General features: G+C 36.7%; 3 protein-coding genes across 3 annotated transcripts; 2 read left to right on the top strand and 1 right to left on the bottom strand.

The window, feature by feature from the left end:
* LOC131437295 (enolase-binding protein-like) lies at positions 1-6,508 on the top strand. The gene is made up of 5 exons (XM_058606549.1): positions 1-168; positions 275-553; positions 621-923; positions 5,820-5,984; positions 6,044-6,508. The coding sequence occupies exons 1-5, from the start codon at positions 52-54 to the stop codon at positions 6,386-6,388; spliced, it is 1,209 nt and encodes a 402-aa protein (XP_058462532.1). The 5' UTR covers positions 1-51; the 3' UTR covers positions 6,389-6,508.
* On the bottom strand, positions 6,438-7,924 carry LOC131437296 (protein crossbronx homolog). The gene is made up of 5 exons (XM_058606550.1): positions 7,844-7,924; positions 7,412-7,562; positions 7,288-7,352; positions 7,127-7,230; positions 6,438-7,026 (listed from the first exon to the last, which is right to left on the bottom strand). Exons 2-5 carry the CDS (start codon positions 7,477-7,479, stop codon positions 6,571-6,573), a joined length of 693 nt encoding a protein of 230 aa, XP_058462533.1. The 5' UTR covers positions 7,480-7,562; positions 7,844-7,924; the 3' UTR covers positions 6,438-6,570.
* Positions 7,925-17,514: 9,590 nt separating this feature from the next.
* On the top strand, positions 17,515-18,976 carry LOC131437737 (26S proteasome non-ATPase regulatory subunit 7). Its single transcript, XM_058607276.1, has 2 exons — positions 17,515-17,838; positions 18,055-18,976. Exons 1-2 carry the CDS (start codon positions 17,667-17,669, stop codon positions 18,891-18,893), a joined length of 1,011 nt encoding a protein of 336 aa, XP_058463259.1. The 5' UTR covers positions 17,515-17,666; the 3' UTR covers positions 18,894-18,976.
* The last annotated feature ends 157 nt before the right edge of the window (positions 18,977-19,133 follow it).

The following is a 19,133-nucleotide window of genomic DNA, read 5'->3' on the forward strand; positions in this document are numbered from 1 at the left end:
CAAACCCTGATTCAGTCACTGTTGTGGAGTTATCGAAGAACGGTCATCAAAATGGAGCTTAGATTCCAGCCGACGATGATAGTAGCAGTCTTTCTGCTGACACTCGGAGCAGGGCGTATTCTAGGTGAAAATATATTTGAAGGCAGCCAACAGGAAGTTAATGTAAAGGTAAGCTAATCAAAAATCACTTTCTCTAGTCAGTGGTAGATTTGATTTGAAAAGATTTTTTTCCGATTATCGCCTGGTTTTATTTGACATTTTGTCCTTTTTTTAGTCATTCTTGTCGGAAATTTGTGATCTCGATTTGAACTTGTCGTTGATGACTGTCATTGTGAAATCGTTCAGTGTTGAACATATTGATCGTAACTTCGAGCATGTTTGCTCGGAAGGGGTTCGTGGGTTGTTAATCTGGATTACTGCAGAGAATTTCGCTAACATTCCGGATGTTGATACCAACCTCAAATATGTCGGACGAGCGACATCGTCGGATGATTCGTCTGGCTACTGTATATATCATCCGATCAATGGCACTTGCACCAGTGAACAAGGAGAGGTCTTACTGATGTAATTGTATACTAGACATATAAAAATTAAGTACTTGCATATTTGGAACTTTTCAGAAAAACTCTTTTGTGATTCTCGGCGAAAAGTATCCTGAACGATATGAACTGCGCGAAGTGGTGTACAAGAAATGGACTAACTCAACGGTTCTGGGATCACCAGTACTAGCCTACGCCACACTGAAAAACCGTGATTCATCGTACAAATACATCGACCAAGACATTTCTTATCTCTCCGATACTCGCATTGAGTATCGGTTACCAGTAACGGTGGCAACCGGACTTCCACTGTCCGTTTACCGCGGTAAGATCGAAACCTTCAAAGCACGTTCCGGCGAAACACACTACAGCAGAATCTTTCAGGTAAGTTGTAGTGATTAGCGATGTATGAAATTTGTGTCTTAGGACACTTTTGTTTACTTTGACGAGATAGCAGAAAGCAATCGACAGTCACTTATCATCATGTACTGGTTTATCCCGGTCTAATAAAATTGGTTCGCTTTTTAATTACTTTATGATACATTCGTTACGAATAAATTGAATTTGAAGTGTACCCGGATTCGCTAGGTCCTGGTCAAATCGTCTGGAATTTGATTCGGAATTCATAATGATTTCCTATTGAATACCGAAGCAGACTCAACAACCGCTTCCTATTCGAATCGGTTCGCAATCAGTTACTCTTGATTCGGAATCTATTTTGAAATCATACTGAACTCCGCATCGAATTCCAGATGATTTGACTGACATGAACGTTACTTTTTTGTCAAACTGTTTTGTACACAGAAAAAAATAAAGAAGTTTATACGATGTGTAAATAGGAATATGAAAAAGACAATTTAAATTAACGCTTAGGTTGGCTTCTAAAGTATGCCGAAAAATAAAAAACTACATTTCCTACTACAAATACGTGCATAAAAAAGATGTAAAATAATAATAATAATTATTTCGTGAAACTTACATTTTTGGTTGAGTTCACGAATGTGTATGAAATGGTGAAACTGGGTTAGGAAATCAAATGTAAAGATGTTTCCTTTAAATAGATGGAAGCAATATACGTGCACATATTAAAACCGCAAAACCCACTTTTTTCAAACAATTTCAACACAAAATCGATTTTTAACAGTGTAGGGTTAGCGATGATACACCAGATAACGTATCTGGATTTTGATAAACCTTCAAGATAGAACGAATTAGTGATATTTGGTACAAAGGTATCGACCACCGTTGTGGAACGTCAGTGGAATCGTCGAACATGCGCATTTCTGTCTTCTTGTTATCATACTTTTCGACGTATACGCAGTGCGACAAACTTTAATTTCCAGTTTTTTGTCACAAATGAATTCGAAGGTATTCCACACTCACATATTGCTTGCCTTCTTATCGATTTTTTCTGTAAAATCGATTGGAGCTCTGGAGACCCCCAGTGTCATATATCTTTCGACTCAGCTCGACGAGATTGGGAAATTGCGGTGTGTGCACTTTTTGCCTTTCTCATATAGAAAGGTTATGCAATCACTGTGAAAACCGACTTTTGAACCGAGGCCCGGAGGGCCGAGTGTCATACCTTATGATCAAAAAAGAACCGGAATTTTCATTTTAAAATTCACGCGCTTGTCCAATCGATAAACTTTTATTCTCTCAACGTTGGCAACACTTTTATACACATTCTGTCAAATTTTGACGCATATCGTACGATTAATTTTTGTTTGGCGTCTATACAAAGAAGTTGAAAAATTTTCGTGTGGCGATTTTTATAATGGATGAAAATTTAGAACAATGTGCGTGCATCAAATTTTACTGTTGCAAATGGACTTAAGTGTTCCGAAACGTTGAAAATGTTAGAAAAGGCCTTTGGTGAATTGTGTCTAGGAAAAACACAGGCATACGAGTGGTACAAACGCTTCAAAGGTGGTCGTACAAGCTTGGATCATGATGAGATCCCTGGCCTCCCAACAACATCTGTTACTGAAGAAAACATTGAATCGGCGAAGCAAATCGTGTTGCAAAATCGTTCTGTACCGATTAGAGAGATTGCTGTGTTGTTGGGCATCTCTTATGGATCAGCCGAACACATTTTAACTGATGTTTTGGGTTTGAAACGCGTCGCTTCTCGGCTGGTGCCAGAAAAGCTGAATACCACGATAATGCGCCGGCTCACACAGCGTTGGTTGTGTCGCAGTTTTTGCCCAAGAACTCAACCAATATCATCAATCAACCACCGTACTCTCCAGATATGGCCCCGTGTGACTTTTTCCTCTTCCCCAGACTCAAATTGCCATTGCGGGGAACGCGTTTTGAGACCATAGAGACCATAAAAGAGAATTCGCTACGTGAACTGAAGGCCATACCTTCGGCGGCCTATAAAACTTGTATGGAAAATTGGATCAAGCGTTGGCATGCATGTATTGCCGCAGGAGGAGAGTACTTTGAAGGCGATAATAAAGAAATTTATTGAAAATTGAAATTTTGCGTTTTTTCAAATAAAATTCCGGTTCTTTTTTGATCATAAGGTATACCATTCGACTCAGTTAGTCGAGTACGCAAAATGTCTCTGTGTGTGTATGTGCGTATGTGTGTATGTAACGTTTTTTTTTGCACTTACTTTTCTCGGAGATGGCTGGTCTTAATGTTTGATCAACACGACAAAAGCATTATCACCCCACTAGGTGGATTAAGAGAGGAGGAAGGAATAATTTGCCGGCCCGGGTTAACGGTTCAATGCATAGGGCACTGGTCTTACAAACCAGTTGTCGTATGTACGACCTGGAAGGGTTCGTTGTGAACCGATTTTCACAAACTTAGATTCAAATTAAAGGTCTTGTGATTTTCACAGACATAGGTTCAAATGAAAGGTCCTGTGGTCCCATGCGTAATTCCTGAATTTCATGCGGATCCGACTTCCGAATCCGGAAATATAGGGTGAAGTGTATTAAAAATTGTATACCATCACTTAAAATGAGGAAAAACCTTAAAAAAAATTCTAAATCGACCTCAAATCTTTTCCAATTGATAGTTTTTATCAGTAGACGGTCAAACAAACCGATTTCGGTTATTCTTTGAAGAATCGAAGAAAATTATTTTGAAGAATACCACAGTATTATATATGATAGTATGATTGATATGAGAAAGGCATCATTACACCACTAGGTGGATTAAAACAGGTTTTGAAGATGTTTCTCTCCGCACAATTTTCTCGGAGATGGCTGAACCGATTTAAACCAGCTTAGGCTCCTTTGAAAGCTACTACTGGTTTAAGAGCCAAGTTTAAAGATCAAGTGGCTGACACCTCTGCTTCCAGAGATACATTGGTATAAGATGGTATATACTATTGGATTATGAATCAAGATCGAAGATCAATTAGCTGTCACTTCTGGTTCCGAAGATATAATGGAAGGATTCGTAGTATCAGTAGAATCGTAGCACCAGCCATGCAATGGTTCTGTACACTCTGAATTGGCTGCGAAGTCTGTTGAAACAGAAGGTCAAATTCCACTACAGGAATGTTATACCGAGGCTTTGCTTTTAAGGGATAATTTGAATGAAAAAACTTTTTTTGTATTTTGTAGCAAATCTTACTTCTTTCACATTATAAAGTATCATTTAAAGAATATTTAGTCAAATTTCCGTATATTAACACCCAAACGCTCGGGTAGGGATTTTAAATGAGTTTATTTTTTCAAAAAATCATAACTCTTGATACCGTTGATCAATTTCGATGCGTCCAGTGTCAAAAAACCCAGATTTTCTTCTAGTCTATGCTGACTCATACGGAACCGCAGCGGTCCAAAAACACCGGAGTTATTTCAGATCGCGTTGGGGTATATTTGTTCTGCCGTTAGAAGTTTTTGATACATAAAATTTTAAATAAGTATGGGATTAATACGGAAATTGTATAAAATGTGAAGGACTTACTAGAACTCATAAAATACAATGTCCAATTCCGGTAAATCCGGATTGTGGTCCCATAGAATTGTGCTTGAAATTTGACATGGCATTCTATCTCAGGACTTCTCAAGTTGTTGGAAGGCTTTCAAAACTAATTTGGGAACTCCAGTTTAGTATTTGTTAGCTGATCTGCAGATTTTCGAGATTTTGATATAAATTCAAAGTACTCTCCACTTAGAGCTGTCTGATCAACTACTTTTAGCCACCTTCATAACATACTTCTAACGGCAGAACAGACATACCCCAACGCGATCTGGAATAACTCCGGTTTTGGACCGCTGCGGTTCCGTATGAGTCAGCATGGACTAGAAGAAAATCTGTTTTTTTACACTGGACGCATCGAAATTGATCAACGGTATCTAATGATTATTGGTTGATTTTTTGAAAAAATAAATTCGTTGAAAATCCCTACCCGAGCGTTTGGGTGTTAATATTGAAAAATAAGGCGGTAACAGAGCATTCCCCAAAACCTCTTTTGAGGATCACGTTGCGTTGTGAACACGATAATTCGGCGTAGAATTATCTGAAATCAAAAATGTTCCTAAATTTACTTAAAGTACGAGTTTTTGCTCCCCCTCTCCGTCGTTCTCAAGTTATTTTTTTGATTTTTCAACAGTTCGTGGCATATTTAAGCAAAACACGCGATCTTACGCTAAATTTCCGCCAATTTTGAAGTGAACAACTACCATAGTATGAAAATGGAAAAATTTCAAAAACGTAGGGAGGGGGGCATTTTATACCAAGAAAGTATGTTCCAAATTTGAAATTCATCGGTTCAGTAGATTTTGCAGGAAATTTAGGTACACACAAAACCATCATACACCCGACCCGGCCCGATGCGAGTCCATGTTCAAGTCTATGTCCCTTTGCGCAAAATAGTGGAGGCTCTAAAATGAACAGAACAATTAAGTCACTTCGATGCTTTATAATATTGATGTCATTTCTCTTGAATGTATAACGCAGAGACAGCAGAATATTCCTTCTCAATTCGAATCTGAAATCTGGAACTGATTGCTTGTTTCTGTATCAGGAACTGAAAAAAGTCCTCCCAAAAGTGTTCGACAAGAGATAGGATATGAAAACGTGCCTAATTTTAATCTACGTGGTTTATGACCGGTTCCTAGATTACAATTTTATGCCAGCTCGAACGCAAATGTTCACGATTCCTAGGCTTTTGGCGAATTGCTACTTGGAGATTGTAACGGAATCATTTACACTCAGATATGCTCTTTTGATTTTCTATTCTAATTTATAATTTCTGATTCCTTACCCATTTTGATTACATCCACATAATTTCTTTTGGTAATATTCTAGACAATTAACGCAGCTCGATACATGAGTCCCAACACGTTCGTGAACGTCACCGTAGTTGGCACCGAACAGAAAGCCTATCGTGAGTTTCGAGCCAAGCTGGTCACAGTATACACTGATGAGGGAAGTTACGGTTGGGCTAGAATAGTGACATCTATTGAAGGCTCGGTATGTAAATTACCCAAAAAACTGACATCAATAATTGAAAGTTAAACCTTTGGTCATAGTCTGTAGAAACATCTCTTGCGGATACCACGCTTGAATACAGCGCCGTAATGAAGTTGGAAGATGAATCTCCGGAACTCAAGAAACCAACTCTCGACAACCCACACACCGATCACCGATATCCGGGACAACCGATCATGAGCAAAACGGAGAACATTCATATTCACATCAACGAAAAGGAGCGCGGTCAAGTTTATCCCGAATTCCGACAGTACGCCATCATTGCGGGAGTTATTTTGTTTTCGGTACTAGCAATTGCCCTGTTGGACATTACTCGACAAGTCATCAGAAATCGTCGTGCTAGAAAATTGCACATAGGAAAGTACAAATACGCCAACGCTAGTTAGCAAAACAAAGGCTTCAGTGCTTTCTTTCGTGAAACAACCCACTAGTAACTACTCTTTGTAGCTAAGATCCTAATTTATTATTGCCATTTGTTAATCAAAATTTCACTCTTAGAAAATAAATATTTGCACGGCTTTGATATTTGTCCTACCCTCCAATAAAATGGTATTACGTCTTTGTTTCGTCATGCTTGTTTGCTGAGCGGTTGGAACACACCTTCTTTGACCCACGAAAGTCCGGAAGAGGGCGGTGTGGTGACCTCGTTGGTACGACCCTGCTTGATTGACTCCAGTACCGAACCATGGGTTTCTTGTTCAAACTTTTCGAATACAATGTAATTTCGATCTTGCACCGGGGCTGGGTCGTAAAGCTTGTCTTGGCTTTGTCGGACGCATTCAACCACTTTTTGGAGGAAATCTGTCCGACTCTGATGATACAATTCGTGCGCACCATTGTTAGCACTCTGTTCGGCCAAAGACATGTACTCGTCCAAACTGGAGAAGATGTACTGAACAAATTTGAGTAGTTGCCAGATGTGGTTTTCACCATTCTTCCATTTAGGAAAAGCCTCCGCCAGGTCCAGCGTTCCGTTATAAGGACATATCAACGGATGGAAGGTTTCATTTTGAAATGTAACAGTCTGGGTTTATAAGAGAGTAATTGTTTTATCTAACTATCTTGATTATCATTTCTAATTGGTTGAGTTGACTATTATTTCCTGAAAATTACTATAATCTTACCGGAACTTCAGGGTCGTTGGGAAACTTATCCGGTAACGAAAGAGTAAACCGAAATATTCCATCCTTGTAAGGACCACAGCGAACAAAAATAACCCCAAACCATACTACGAAAACAAAGTCATATTAGGTAGAAGGAATTGGTCATGTAGAAATATACGTACAGAAACTGTTTTCGAAGGACGGTATTACGTAGACCCCACCTAGATCCTCGTTCTGTAAACGTTTACTGAAGAAAATGGCATTAATGAGTTGTTTACTAATGCTTTGAACGTATAATAAACTTACTATTCTGCTAAAATCTTGTACTCTTGTAAAACGGTTCCAAGAAGTTTATCGTATGAATCTAAAGTCATTATTATTGAACCTGTATTGCCAATAGGATTCCGTGTTCTTATGTAAATTTTGATAAATCATCAATTACAAATAATTGCGTATATTGCTGGTTATTCTTCTTCTTCTTCACTTCTGGTGGCGTCACCTCACTTGAGATGACGCCGATTGATGGCACAGCGATTTAGCTATATTGCCAGTTAGCTTTCGTTTATAGTCCAATGGACTTTCTTTTCACTGGACTACAAGTGAAACCCTCGCTATGTGACAACGTGGAGTCACCGAAGTACGGATGAAAATCCTTTCTTTCTCGCGAAATACTCGAATTTTCACCGCACTAACACGATACGACGTGTTCACTCGTTGAGGGTTTCACCGGAAGTCCATTTGCTGGTTATTGGACTACAAAACTTTATTAATTGACTATAAACGAAAAATTACTACCAGGTACATGAAAAGTAAACAAAAACAACTAATTTTGACAACTTTTTGAAAATGAACTCGATGTTTGTTCATTCAAACTGGGATTTACATGCTGCTGGAAAATTGCTCAATATTTTGTAGTGCGTAATGAATTCCGAACGTAAACCTAATCAGCGATTTTTATTCGAGATTTTCGTCGACGACACGACCTGCCACTCGTCTATTAAAACTGTATCGCAAATTTAACTACCCCTCAGTAACTCGTAATGTCAAAACGAAATCGCTTGGAAAAATATTCAAACTGGCAACATAAGTTGATATTTTATTGATTTTGAATAACAGTTACCATAACCTTGGTTACTGTATTGAAGATTTATGAAATGTAAACAAATGAAACTGCAAAACGGGTATATTTTTACGAAAAAATTAGAATGGATTCATCGGTTCAAGTGGAAGATCCGTTTTATGCAGTTACTGTTAGAGCAGTGGATCAATTAGTCGGTCTTGGTGTAGTACATTTGTGGTTTGAAATTAGCCTATGGATAAGACTACGAAGTACTACTGTATTTGAAAAGAATACACGGATTCGGCATTCAAAATAATTATGCCATGCTACTAACGATAAATAATGATACCTGAAATAAAATCTACTTGAAGGAAACGGACATACCAAAAACTAAACTGATCTTAAAATGATCGAATGTTTTGCAGAAGCTTGGACTCACTAGGGAAAATCTTTTTGTTTTTATTCGTCATTTTGTTGTCATTCTCCTCAGATAGTTTAATGTACGTATGAAATAAAAATAGTGAATGATTTTTAAGCGAATCCTTCAATTCTCATTTATTCATTGTATTGCCAAAATTTTATCAGACAAATGAACTTTGGCAAATGTTTTTCTAGGGAATATCGCCCTTTTCTAGTATATCGCCCTTGTAGGCCGTACATGTCCAACTCTAATATCATTTCCGAATACGATGAGCTGCAAAGAGTAAAATCTTTGTCAGCTGAATGAAAATGATGTAATATCTAAATACTTTTTGGAACGTAATCATGGTATGTTTATATACCACAACATACCTATATTGAAAGCTCACAAATAAAATTTCAAGCACTCACTTTTATTACAGCTTGCACTCATGATGGCTGTAACATTTGCACGTTCTACTTTCTTAAGTTACTCTTATAAAGTGGTAATGAGGGACCAAAAGTTGAATAATTTTAACTGTTCCTCAACTTAGTTTTGTTTATTTATTCGGGGTTCCTAGGTAACTAGTTCGTAGCAACTTAAACAGTGTTGCTCGAGAAGAATATTTTTATCATTATCAAGGGGTCGCTATATTTGTGGTAACTGGTGGTGAATCGCTAACAGACACGTTTTATTTCGATTTTTCTTCGGAGTGCCTGGTCGTGTCGTAATTTTTGTCTTATGCACCAGCCGACACGTGTGAACGTTCCGACAAAGAAAGTATTAAACTAACTTTGACGGACGCTAACGTTCCGGTAACGGCGTAGAAATGAGACGAACCCTCGTAGATTAGTCATTAGGGTGGGACAAGCAAAGATAAATAATAAAGACATGTATGCGCCTACAATAATTTTAAAAAATCTGGTTCGTACCCGGTACTTTCAAAAATGACCGCACTCACCGCTTGATGGAGCGCGAGTTAATTGCATTGTTATCATTTCGATTAAAGTGTGCCATGAGTAGGGCAGAATCAAATGTCAATGTCACTCATTTCGATACCATAATATAAAAAGACAATTGTTAAAAATAACCAACAAGAAAAGCAAAACGAAAAAAACGGAAAAGCACGAAAAATGGGCATCCAAAGCCAGGTCATCATGCTCATTTCTTCCATATACTCGTCAACCGTAGATTTTGATTTTTTAACATTTATGCAATCTACTCTGACTTTTTCGTAGTACATAATGGAACGTCGGAAATCTACTGTATTAGCACTTGGAATTCCGAACTTTCCGAGCTACCGTTACTTCCAACGCGAAAAGTATACATTGTAACTCCCATTTAACTGTTATAATTCATATCTGCTGTAAACTGTAGTCTCGCTATTAATTTAAATACACGAGAGATCATGGTGTTAGCTGATTACATAAAAACGAACAAAATATTAAGTGTACCATAAAATCTCAAATGAGCTAACGAATCGAAAGGTTCTCACGGTTTGACATTTGTATTATAAATGCCATGATGGCAATTCAACAGTGCAACCAGTTTATCACGATTGTAGCCAGTTTCATGGAGGACCGTAGATGTGCGCCAAAAAAAGATCGTGACTGTCATGTCTGGAAATTCGTTTGTGGGACAAGGTTGTATGGGAAAAAGATGAAAAGGTTTATTTTCTCGCTCCACCAAACTTTTGGGTCCCATAAGCACTATGCAAAATTTTAGCTCGATCGGAGAAACTATATTTTCGCGCCCGAGGTTTAAAGTTTGTATGGGATTTAGCATGGAGAAATTCACTTTTTACAAAAAAAAATCGGCTGAACATCAACCTACGAACTCTAAAAATCAGTGCATGTGATATTTACGTTGGAAATTTAACGAGGAAGAAAACTTTAAAGACCGCAAAACAATCCGACGTTTGCAGAAAACGTTATCAAAGTAAAACCGACACAAGGTCCGAACAATATCTCATTCCTTAATATCTATCACCAGTGCTGCTAGTGAATGTAATATGATGTCACTTAATGTGCCAAAACGGTTGATCCGAATTGTTTGATGTCTTCAAGATAATTACTCAGCAGATTAAACCTCCAAAACATACTGTAAAGACACAAAAAAGTCCTGTTAATTATGCTTTTGTACGCATAAAATAGTACCATCTATATCTTCTAAACTATAAGAGAAAGAGAGTTTATATCTTTGATAAAATTATTGGATTTAAGTTCATCTAAAATATTGTAGAAGATTCGAAAAACCTATTTCTTTAAATTAAAAAGTTAGACTTTTTTGTGTCTTTACGGTGAGTTTTGGAACATGGCTTTTCACTTTGAAACATCTTCATATTAAGCTGAGCAACTATTGTGAAGACAATACCAAATACAAATTATAATACGGAATACTTCGACAAATTTTCAAGGACACATTTTGCGTCGTGCGGTACACTGTCAAGATACACTGTCAGAGTGACAATGTACTTTAACGAGTTTTCTATAAAACTAGCAACACTGAAGGGTAAGAACAAGTTCACCATAGTTACTGTTTATTGTAGTGAAAAATAAACTTGAGCTATGTTGTTGTGTATGAGATATGGTTATTCCATATCGGATTTTGTTTTTTGTCCTCCTTGGCTTTTCAGAAATTTGCTCCTTGGCTTTTCGGAAATTGCTCAGTATTACATGTTAGAATGTCTCGGCACTGTTCACCGAATCGTTATGGTAGCCATCCGTTCTTCTCATTGCAAATCACTCCCGTCAGAGAGTAGGAATTTTTCCAACATCTGCTAAATGCGGGGAACCTTTACGTCATAATACTAATAGAAAATAATTCAATTAATAAGTTTATCCATCGTGAGAAAAACTGCTGTGTCTGCCACCGTTCGGGCTAGAATTAATTTGTCTGGGTCTTTTAATTTTATTTTATCGTGTAGAGCGCTAATCGCTGTTTCCGTGGTACGTATACGAATCGTACCCATGTTCCACACCAAAGCCCGTTTAAAGTCCCATCACTGCCAAAATATATCGCAATTCTTCATCCATCGATTAGCTGGAGTGTACCTTTGAATTTGTTGCAATACAGCAACGGAAAACATGAACAAACAAACTTGTTTTGCGCCGTAGCAACTAGCATAAAGCGTTGCCAGAAACGATCTCCTTCCACATTTTCAAACTATCGCAGCGAAAGGGAGTAATTTGCTAGGCTTACTTGTTCAGGTTGTGAACCAAACATTGGCGGTTCGTTTGTATGGGACTTAGGGGTATTATTATTTGTATTTGACAATACCCTCTCAGCAGGTCGTTCTATTTTGTTGGCTCTTGAGCGCTTGTTGAACGACATACTGCACGAAATATTCGTTCAACTTGCTGGAACGGTTTGTTGTTGTTTTTTATCTTACAAAAATAGTGTGAAAACCTTCATATAGAAGGGAAATATATTGTTATTTTACGTGAAGTAGAAGTACTGTTCAGTAGAGATTGTCGGGTCTCGGGTATTTTACCCAAAACCCGACCCGTACCCGTACCCGACAGGTTCTTTTCAAAAGGTCGGGTACGAGTAAAAAATTTTTTTTTCAATCGGGTACGGGTAAAAAAATTTACTGCTTACTCGGGTACGGGTCGGGTCGGTAAAAAAAATTTACTGCTCACTCGGGTACGGGTAAATTTTTTTCTGATCGATTACCCGACCATTTCAGCTGTTTTTCAAAGAACGGCGAATCTTACATTGACAGCAAATGGAGAAAATCATCGATGAATGTTTCGACTTTGGTTTCAAATCGTGTTTAGAAACTATCGTATATTCTCAGATCAATTTATGATTAGTCGATGAATTGTTAGTTTATCTTCAAAAGGCACGCAAATGTTGCCACTTTCCTTCTATATCCACTGAATAAATAAACATAAAAAGAGTTTCGCCCTTTTTCGATTTGTTTACTTTTATACTTCCTGTGTGAATTATAAAGATACGCCCTTGCGCATTTTTCATTAAATTGGCTGGTTTTCGCGACTAAGACAAATCTGCGAGTAGTTTTATTGTCTCCTTTACTATTTCCAGTAATAAAAGGTTCGGAAACCATCTAAAATAAAGAAAATAAATAGTTTCGCCCTTTCTTACTAGCAATTGAAGTATCGCCTTGTTTGTTGGCATGGAACACGGAGGGCGAAACTTGCGTAAACAAATGGAATGACAGTTTCGCCCTTTATAGTTCTTTGTATTACTAAGTTTGAGATTTTTGTAGAATACGAATTTTTAGACAAAATTGTAGGATTTTGAAGCATTTATTGGTAGGAAAGAGAACCTCGATTTGTTTACTTTTGTAAGATTCGTCCTTCTTTGAAAAACAGCTGATTTGTACTTCACATAAATATGTTTACACGTTGATGAGAATTTTTTATTGCAAAACAGTTCTTCCGAAAAATGAACAATTTGATTCAAGGGGTTTTGACATTCTCGCCTAGGACCAGACCTGACAACTGGCATCTTTTTCCAGAAAAAAAAACATTTCTTTTCTTCATTAAAAAAAACGATCAATCATAGTTACGTGAAAAGTTATGAGAATATTTTCCACCCTACTTTTTTATAACATATTTAATAAGACACACTGCCTTAGCTCTAAGATGTTGCGGTCAGACCCTACTTTTCACGTAGGTTTTAATGGACTGCCATTTTAAAGCTGTTTAATGCACAATCCAGTAGAAATTATTTGATTCATATATAAAATGTAGTGTAGTACTCATATCACATTCAAATACCAGATAACTGTTATTTTAAATATTGGCTGGAGATTTTCAAAATGTTCATATAAATCACTAGAATTCTAACCATAAAAACATGATCATTTTTTTCAGAAAATCTGCATAAAAGTTCTTCTTATTCTTCACTTCTGAGTGGTGTCACCTCATTTGAAATGACACCGATTGATGGCACAGCAACTTGGACTATATTGCCAGTTAATTTTCGTTTCTTTTCACTGGACTACAAGTGAAAATCTCGATGCGTGACAACGTGGAGTAGCAAAAGTACGGATGATAATATTTTCTCGCGAAATACACAAATTATCACCGTGTTCTCTCCCATGGAGGGTTCCATCGGAGGTGGCACAGAAGTTCAATGGCTGTAAAAACCACCAGCTACCGTTAACATCGTTGGTGTGGGTTTGTGAGGTTTACAAAACAGGCATATTTGACAGATTAATTTAAATCAAAATCATAATCCATTTTGCTTTGTAGTAAAAAATTCTAACAAAAAAAAAATTTCTCTCGCACATTCGAACTACTTACACTTGAAGGACTCACTGTTCACCATTTTCAGAATTTAATTTTTCACACCGGGAATACACGTACATTATTTGATGTTTGGTCAATTCACGTAAACAAACTGATGATACTCTATTCATTCTAGGGGATGTTCGCATAACATTCATTTTCGTAACGTATAATATTCAATTTAACATTTGGAACCATTTTACGTGATTTTTTAAGTGATTCGAATGTGAATTTTTATTTGTGTGTCAAGATAATGACCACGCTTACTTGTGGTTCTAAATAATTGGATCAAAAGTCGCACTGTTTCGTAAAAACCATACCTAGACAAAATTGAATACAACGGGTATTACGACATTTTGGGTAAATATGCTTCTCGAAAATTTTGAGTAGATATTACTCCCTTTGTTGACATTTGTAAATGAGTATAAAGTACCAAAGACATTAGAAATCTATTCATGCTTCACAGTGTATTTATATATTTAAATGTAAACAAGCATTTTAATGTTTTTTACTTACCAACTAGAGCCTGATAATGCTCGCTATCTAAAACACTTTATCGGGTACGGGTAAATTTTTTTATTTTTTATCGGGTACGGGTCGGGTACGGGTAATTTTTATTTATTATTGATCGGGTACGGGTAATTTTTTTAATTTTATTATTGATCGGGTACGGGTCGGGTTCGGGTATAAGAATTTCTATACCCGACCATCTCTACTGCGCAGGTATGTAGTGTTAGTTAAAAAAAATAAGTGGAATAAATTTCAGAAATTCTCCAGTAAAACCACAGACTAACAGACAGGACACTCAAATTAGATTCTTTAACCATATAAACGGTCATTTCGAATATTCCTTTATTTGGGACAGTACTCACATGTGTCATGATGGCGCCACGTTACCCTATCAAAAACATTATGTCTGTCATCTAGACTGTGTTTATTTTTTTCATTTACCAACCGAGTTGCCATTCATACAGAATTACCTGTAATGTATTGATTTGTATACCCCCACGCGAATTTCATGCAGGATACAGATTAATTACGTATTGCCAAAACTATATACAGAATTGTGCCTGCTTCTCATCCTACAACGCAATACAAAATCGAACCCGTTTTGTTACAATATTTACTTGCTTCTGGTCTGCCGTCACTTAATTTCGGGTGAAAATTACCAACACAATCAAAAATAGTCTAGATGAACAACGTTGAGTAAAATAAATGTTTACCTTCCAACATCGCTCAAAAAGTTAAATATATTATCAACGAAATCCAAAAATTTATTGTGACGATTCATTTTCAAATATTTCGATGAAGTCAGGCAACCCTGCAAGCAGCTGATCGGTGTTGACAAACGAGGGGAAACCAACTAGTAAAAAACCTTTATGTAACACAAGGGGTGTACAGATAGTAGATAGTTCGCGCAGTACAATATAGGTGGAACTAGTGCATAACGAAAAATTATTATTATAAGAATTTACTCATACTGTCATGTCTGTTAGTCTGTGGTAAAACTATGGGGCTCCAACTCCTCATGTTAAAAATGGCTCAACATTGGACCTCTGTCTGCCGGGTATGTTGAACGAAAATAATGGCATTCGGTTCAACGGTCTGTTTCTAAATTGGCAAACGAAGGTTGGCCTCCCGTTGAAAGATTGATTGGACTTTCATTGGACCAATGATCCAACGTATTGGACCAACGAAGGATCACCGTTGAACTTTTTTTCTAAGAGGGTAGACACAGGTGCTAGATATATTAAAAATGAGCCATTGTTCAGACCTTGTGTCGGTTTTCTTTTAATAACTTTTTCTACGAATGTATAATTGTTTTGTCGTCTTCGAAGTTTTTCCTCTTTGATTAATTTCTTACTAAAATATGCACTGATTTTAAAAGCTCATTAGGTTGATCTTCAGTCGATTCCACTGAAATGAAAATCTTATTTATAATCATCAGATTTGTCATATGAATCATATGCAGAATATAATTTATAGAAGTTTTATGGAAACTTATAATCTTTATTTAAAGTGTACGTTAAATCTAAATAGACGTTACCATAATGAAAGTTATGAGAATATTCTATTTAATGTATATGGAAATCCGATGAAACCTAACTCGTTACATAATTTATATACATTGGATATGCCTTATGAATCGTACACAGATGATATTTCACAAAAGACATATGCCAACTTATGACCTTTAATGGAACTCTACATAAAATCTAAATTATGCTCAATAAATTTTATATCTTCATAATCTTTATGATATTGATAACAATATTATATACAAGTTGAAGCTAAACAAGAAGTTGTGTCCTCGATATTCATCAGCTGCTCCAAACAGTTTTTTTAGGAAGTTCCGTTATTTTGAATCGCTAACAAGACAGCTCATTCAATTTCGTTCAAGGATATGCCCTAACGGATTATGAAATAATTACCCGGTACGTCTCATCATTCTTTTTGTCTAATAAGAGGATTTAAATTATTTATTTATAGTTTCGGGATCCTACTTCTCCTTCACAAATATCAACGACTAGTATAGCTCAAATCCTCAATAAAAAAAGTAGTTTCCGATTCTTTGTGCATATGATTCGTCTGGTAACTGTAAATATCCGATGAAATCAGCTAGTTCCAAAGAAGTAAGTGTAGTTTAAATATTAAAATAAATTTTCATTATGAAACTCTTTACATACGAAAAATATAACAAATTTTCAATAAGACAATTATATTTATTGTTTTTGATTCCCTTAAGCACCATTATCCCATTATTTTAATTAATTTGAATCTTATATGTATCACTTATTCAATCAAATAGCAATAATTTGATCTATATATAACTGCTATATAGAACTTGGATGACCTCCATCAAAAGTTATATATAAATTTTATGAAACTAGTCATGTGGTATAGATAAACCTATCTATATTAATTCGAAATGAATATAAAATGCGCTTAATAAATTGTTTCCATGTATGTTGTGTGGATATCTAGTAATGGTTATAGGGCGCGCCAATAAATTTGACTCAGACTGGAAATTTCATTCGTTATATGAAAATCTTGTAAAAATAACGTTACGAAGAGTTTTATGTTTCATAAGATTATCTTATATATTTGACATGATGTTGAATACACTTTGTAGCTATCAATGGAAATGCTAATAGTGAAAAATCATTAGAATAGCATATAATGTGAAAATGAGAATTTAGCTCAGTGTGCTTCATTTGCCACTCATTTCCTAGATTAATCTACACACCCCTAGAGAAGAGTTCATTACACAGTTCACTAGGTTTTTTACCGTCACTGCTAACCTCAATCGGATGAACACATTTTGACAGTTCAGCAGTACTGTTTGTAAACAGAAATTTCTTTTGTTTGTTTATTGACAAATTTGATCAGACCATTTACGGTCCATATCGCCTAAATAAAGTTTTAAAACATTTGTTCACGATTGAATACGGTTCGTTTTTGATATTTATTAAATAAAAGTGACTAGTTGCAAAGTGTAAAGATGATTGTTTTAGATGTGCTCTTCGATTTTTGTTTAAGCTTGTTTGTAAACAGTACCGCTGAACTGTCAAGGATGAATACTTGTTCATTTGTGTCGTCACGATAAAAAACCTAACTATGCTGCTTAATCGATTTCGTCGATCAAGGTGCTACCAACGTAACAACTTCGAATAGAAACAAATACGAACTGTCAGATATGCGGCAGTAAAAGTTGTTTTGTCATTCCTGCGTTACTGAGTAGAATTTTGTGGATAGCATTGCTCCGTAAGATTTCTCAGAAGTTCGAGTTCAGTTATTTTTTTCTTAAATAGTTACACAAATTGAGCAGAACATTCGAATAGGATGCCATCAGAAATCGCCACAACAAAGGTTGTTGTACACCCGTTGGTGCTACTCAGTGTTGTTGATCATTTCAATCGAATGGGAAAAATCGGCAACCAAAAGCGAGTTGTCGGTGTGCTTCTAGGCTGCTGGAAAGCAAAGGGGGTTCTGGACGTGTCTAACAGTTTCGCCGGTAAGTTCAACGCCAGTTAATGACTATTTGCACAAAGCACTCGAATTTGCACGCTCTATAAACATATATTATTGAAAGGGAGAGTTACCGGGGTCTCGGCCAAACTATAAAAACATATTTAATCAAATATGGGTCGCATACCCGGAAGGTCCAACGTTGGAGATTCTCGCATAACAATGGAACATAATAGCTGATCTTGTTACATCTCATTTTCAGTACCATTCGACGAGGATGACAAAGATAAATCGGTTTGGTTTTTGGATCACGATTATCTGGAAAACATGTACGGCATGTTCAAAAAGGTCAACGCCCGGGAACGCGTAGTTGGATGGTACCACACTGGTCCAAAGCTTTGCCAAAATGATATTGCTATCAACGAGCTTATTCGTCGTTACTGTCCCAATTCTGTGCTGGTTATCATCGATGCCAAACCAAAAGATCTGGGTCTTCCTACCGAGGCTTACATAGCGGTCGAGGAGGTACATGATGATGGTACTCCGACATCGAAAACATTTGAGCACGTCCCGAGCGAAATCGGTGCCGAGGAAGCAGAAGAAGTTGGTGTCGAACACCTTTTGCGTGACATCAAAGACACCACGGTTGGCAGTCTGTCTCAGAAAATCACCAATCAGTTGTTAGGATTGAAAGGGTTAAACGCACAGTTGCGGGATATTAAGAACTATCTGCTTAAGGTTGGCAATGGACAACTTCCCATTAATCACCCAATAGTGTATCAGTTGCAGGACATCCTGAACCTGTTGCCAGATATTACCCAGGAATCGTTCACCGACACGTTGTACGTCAAAACAAATGACCAGATGTTGGTGGTGTATTTGGCTTCGCTCGTACGGTCCATTATTGCACTGCATAATTTGATCAACAATAAGCTTACTAATCGCGATGCCGAGGAAGGCAAAAAAAACGATGATTCTAAGGACAAGAAGGACGGTAAAGATAAAAGCGAGAAAGATGGCGACAAAGATAAAAAGAAGGACGATAAGGATAAGAAAGAAGATAGTAAGAGTGATAAAACGAAGGATGAAAAAAAGAAGTAAAATAGTTTGTCGCGCTACTTTCGGTTTTGCAATTCATGTGTAATCTAATAAAAATATAAACTATATTGAAAACTCGTTCGAAATGTTTTTTTTTTTATTGTATGAATATTTTCTTGATGCGATATCATATAAGCAAACACAAAAAGGGTGTTGCGAGTAAAAATGAGTCAACTACAGCTTGCCGCTTTTGTTCCAGCAAACGCCTCGTTTTATACATATTGTGTGTAACATTAAGCTTAC

This window comes from Malaya genurostris, chromosome 3, assembly GCF_030247185.1.
Source record: "Malaya genurostris strain Urasoe2022 chromosome 3, Malgen_1.1, whole genome shotgun sequence".
NCBI classification, from domain to species: domain Eukaryota; kingdom Metazoa; phylum Arthropoda; class Insecta; order Diptera; family Culicidae; genus Malaya; species Malaya genurostris.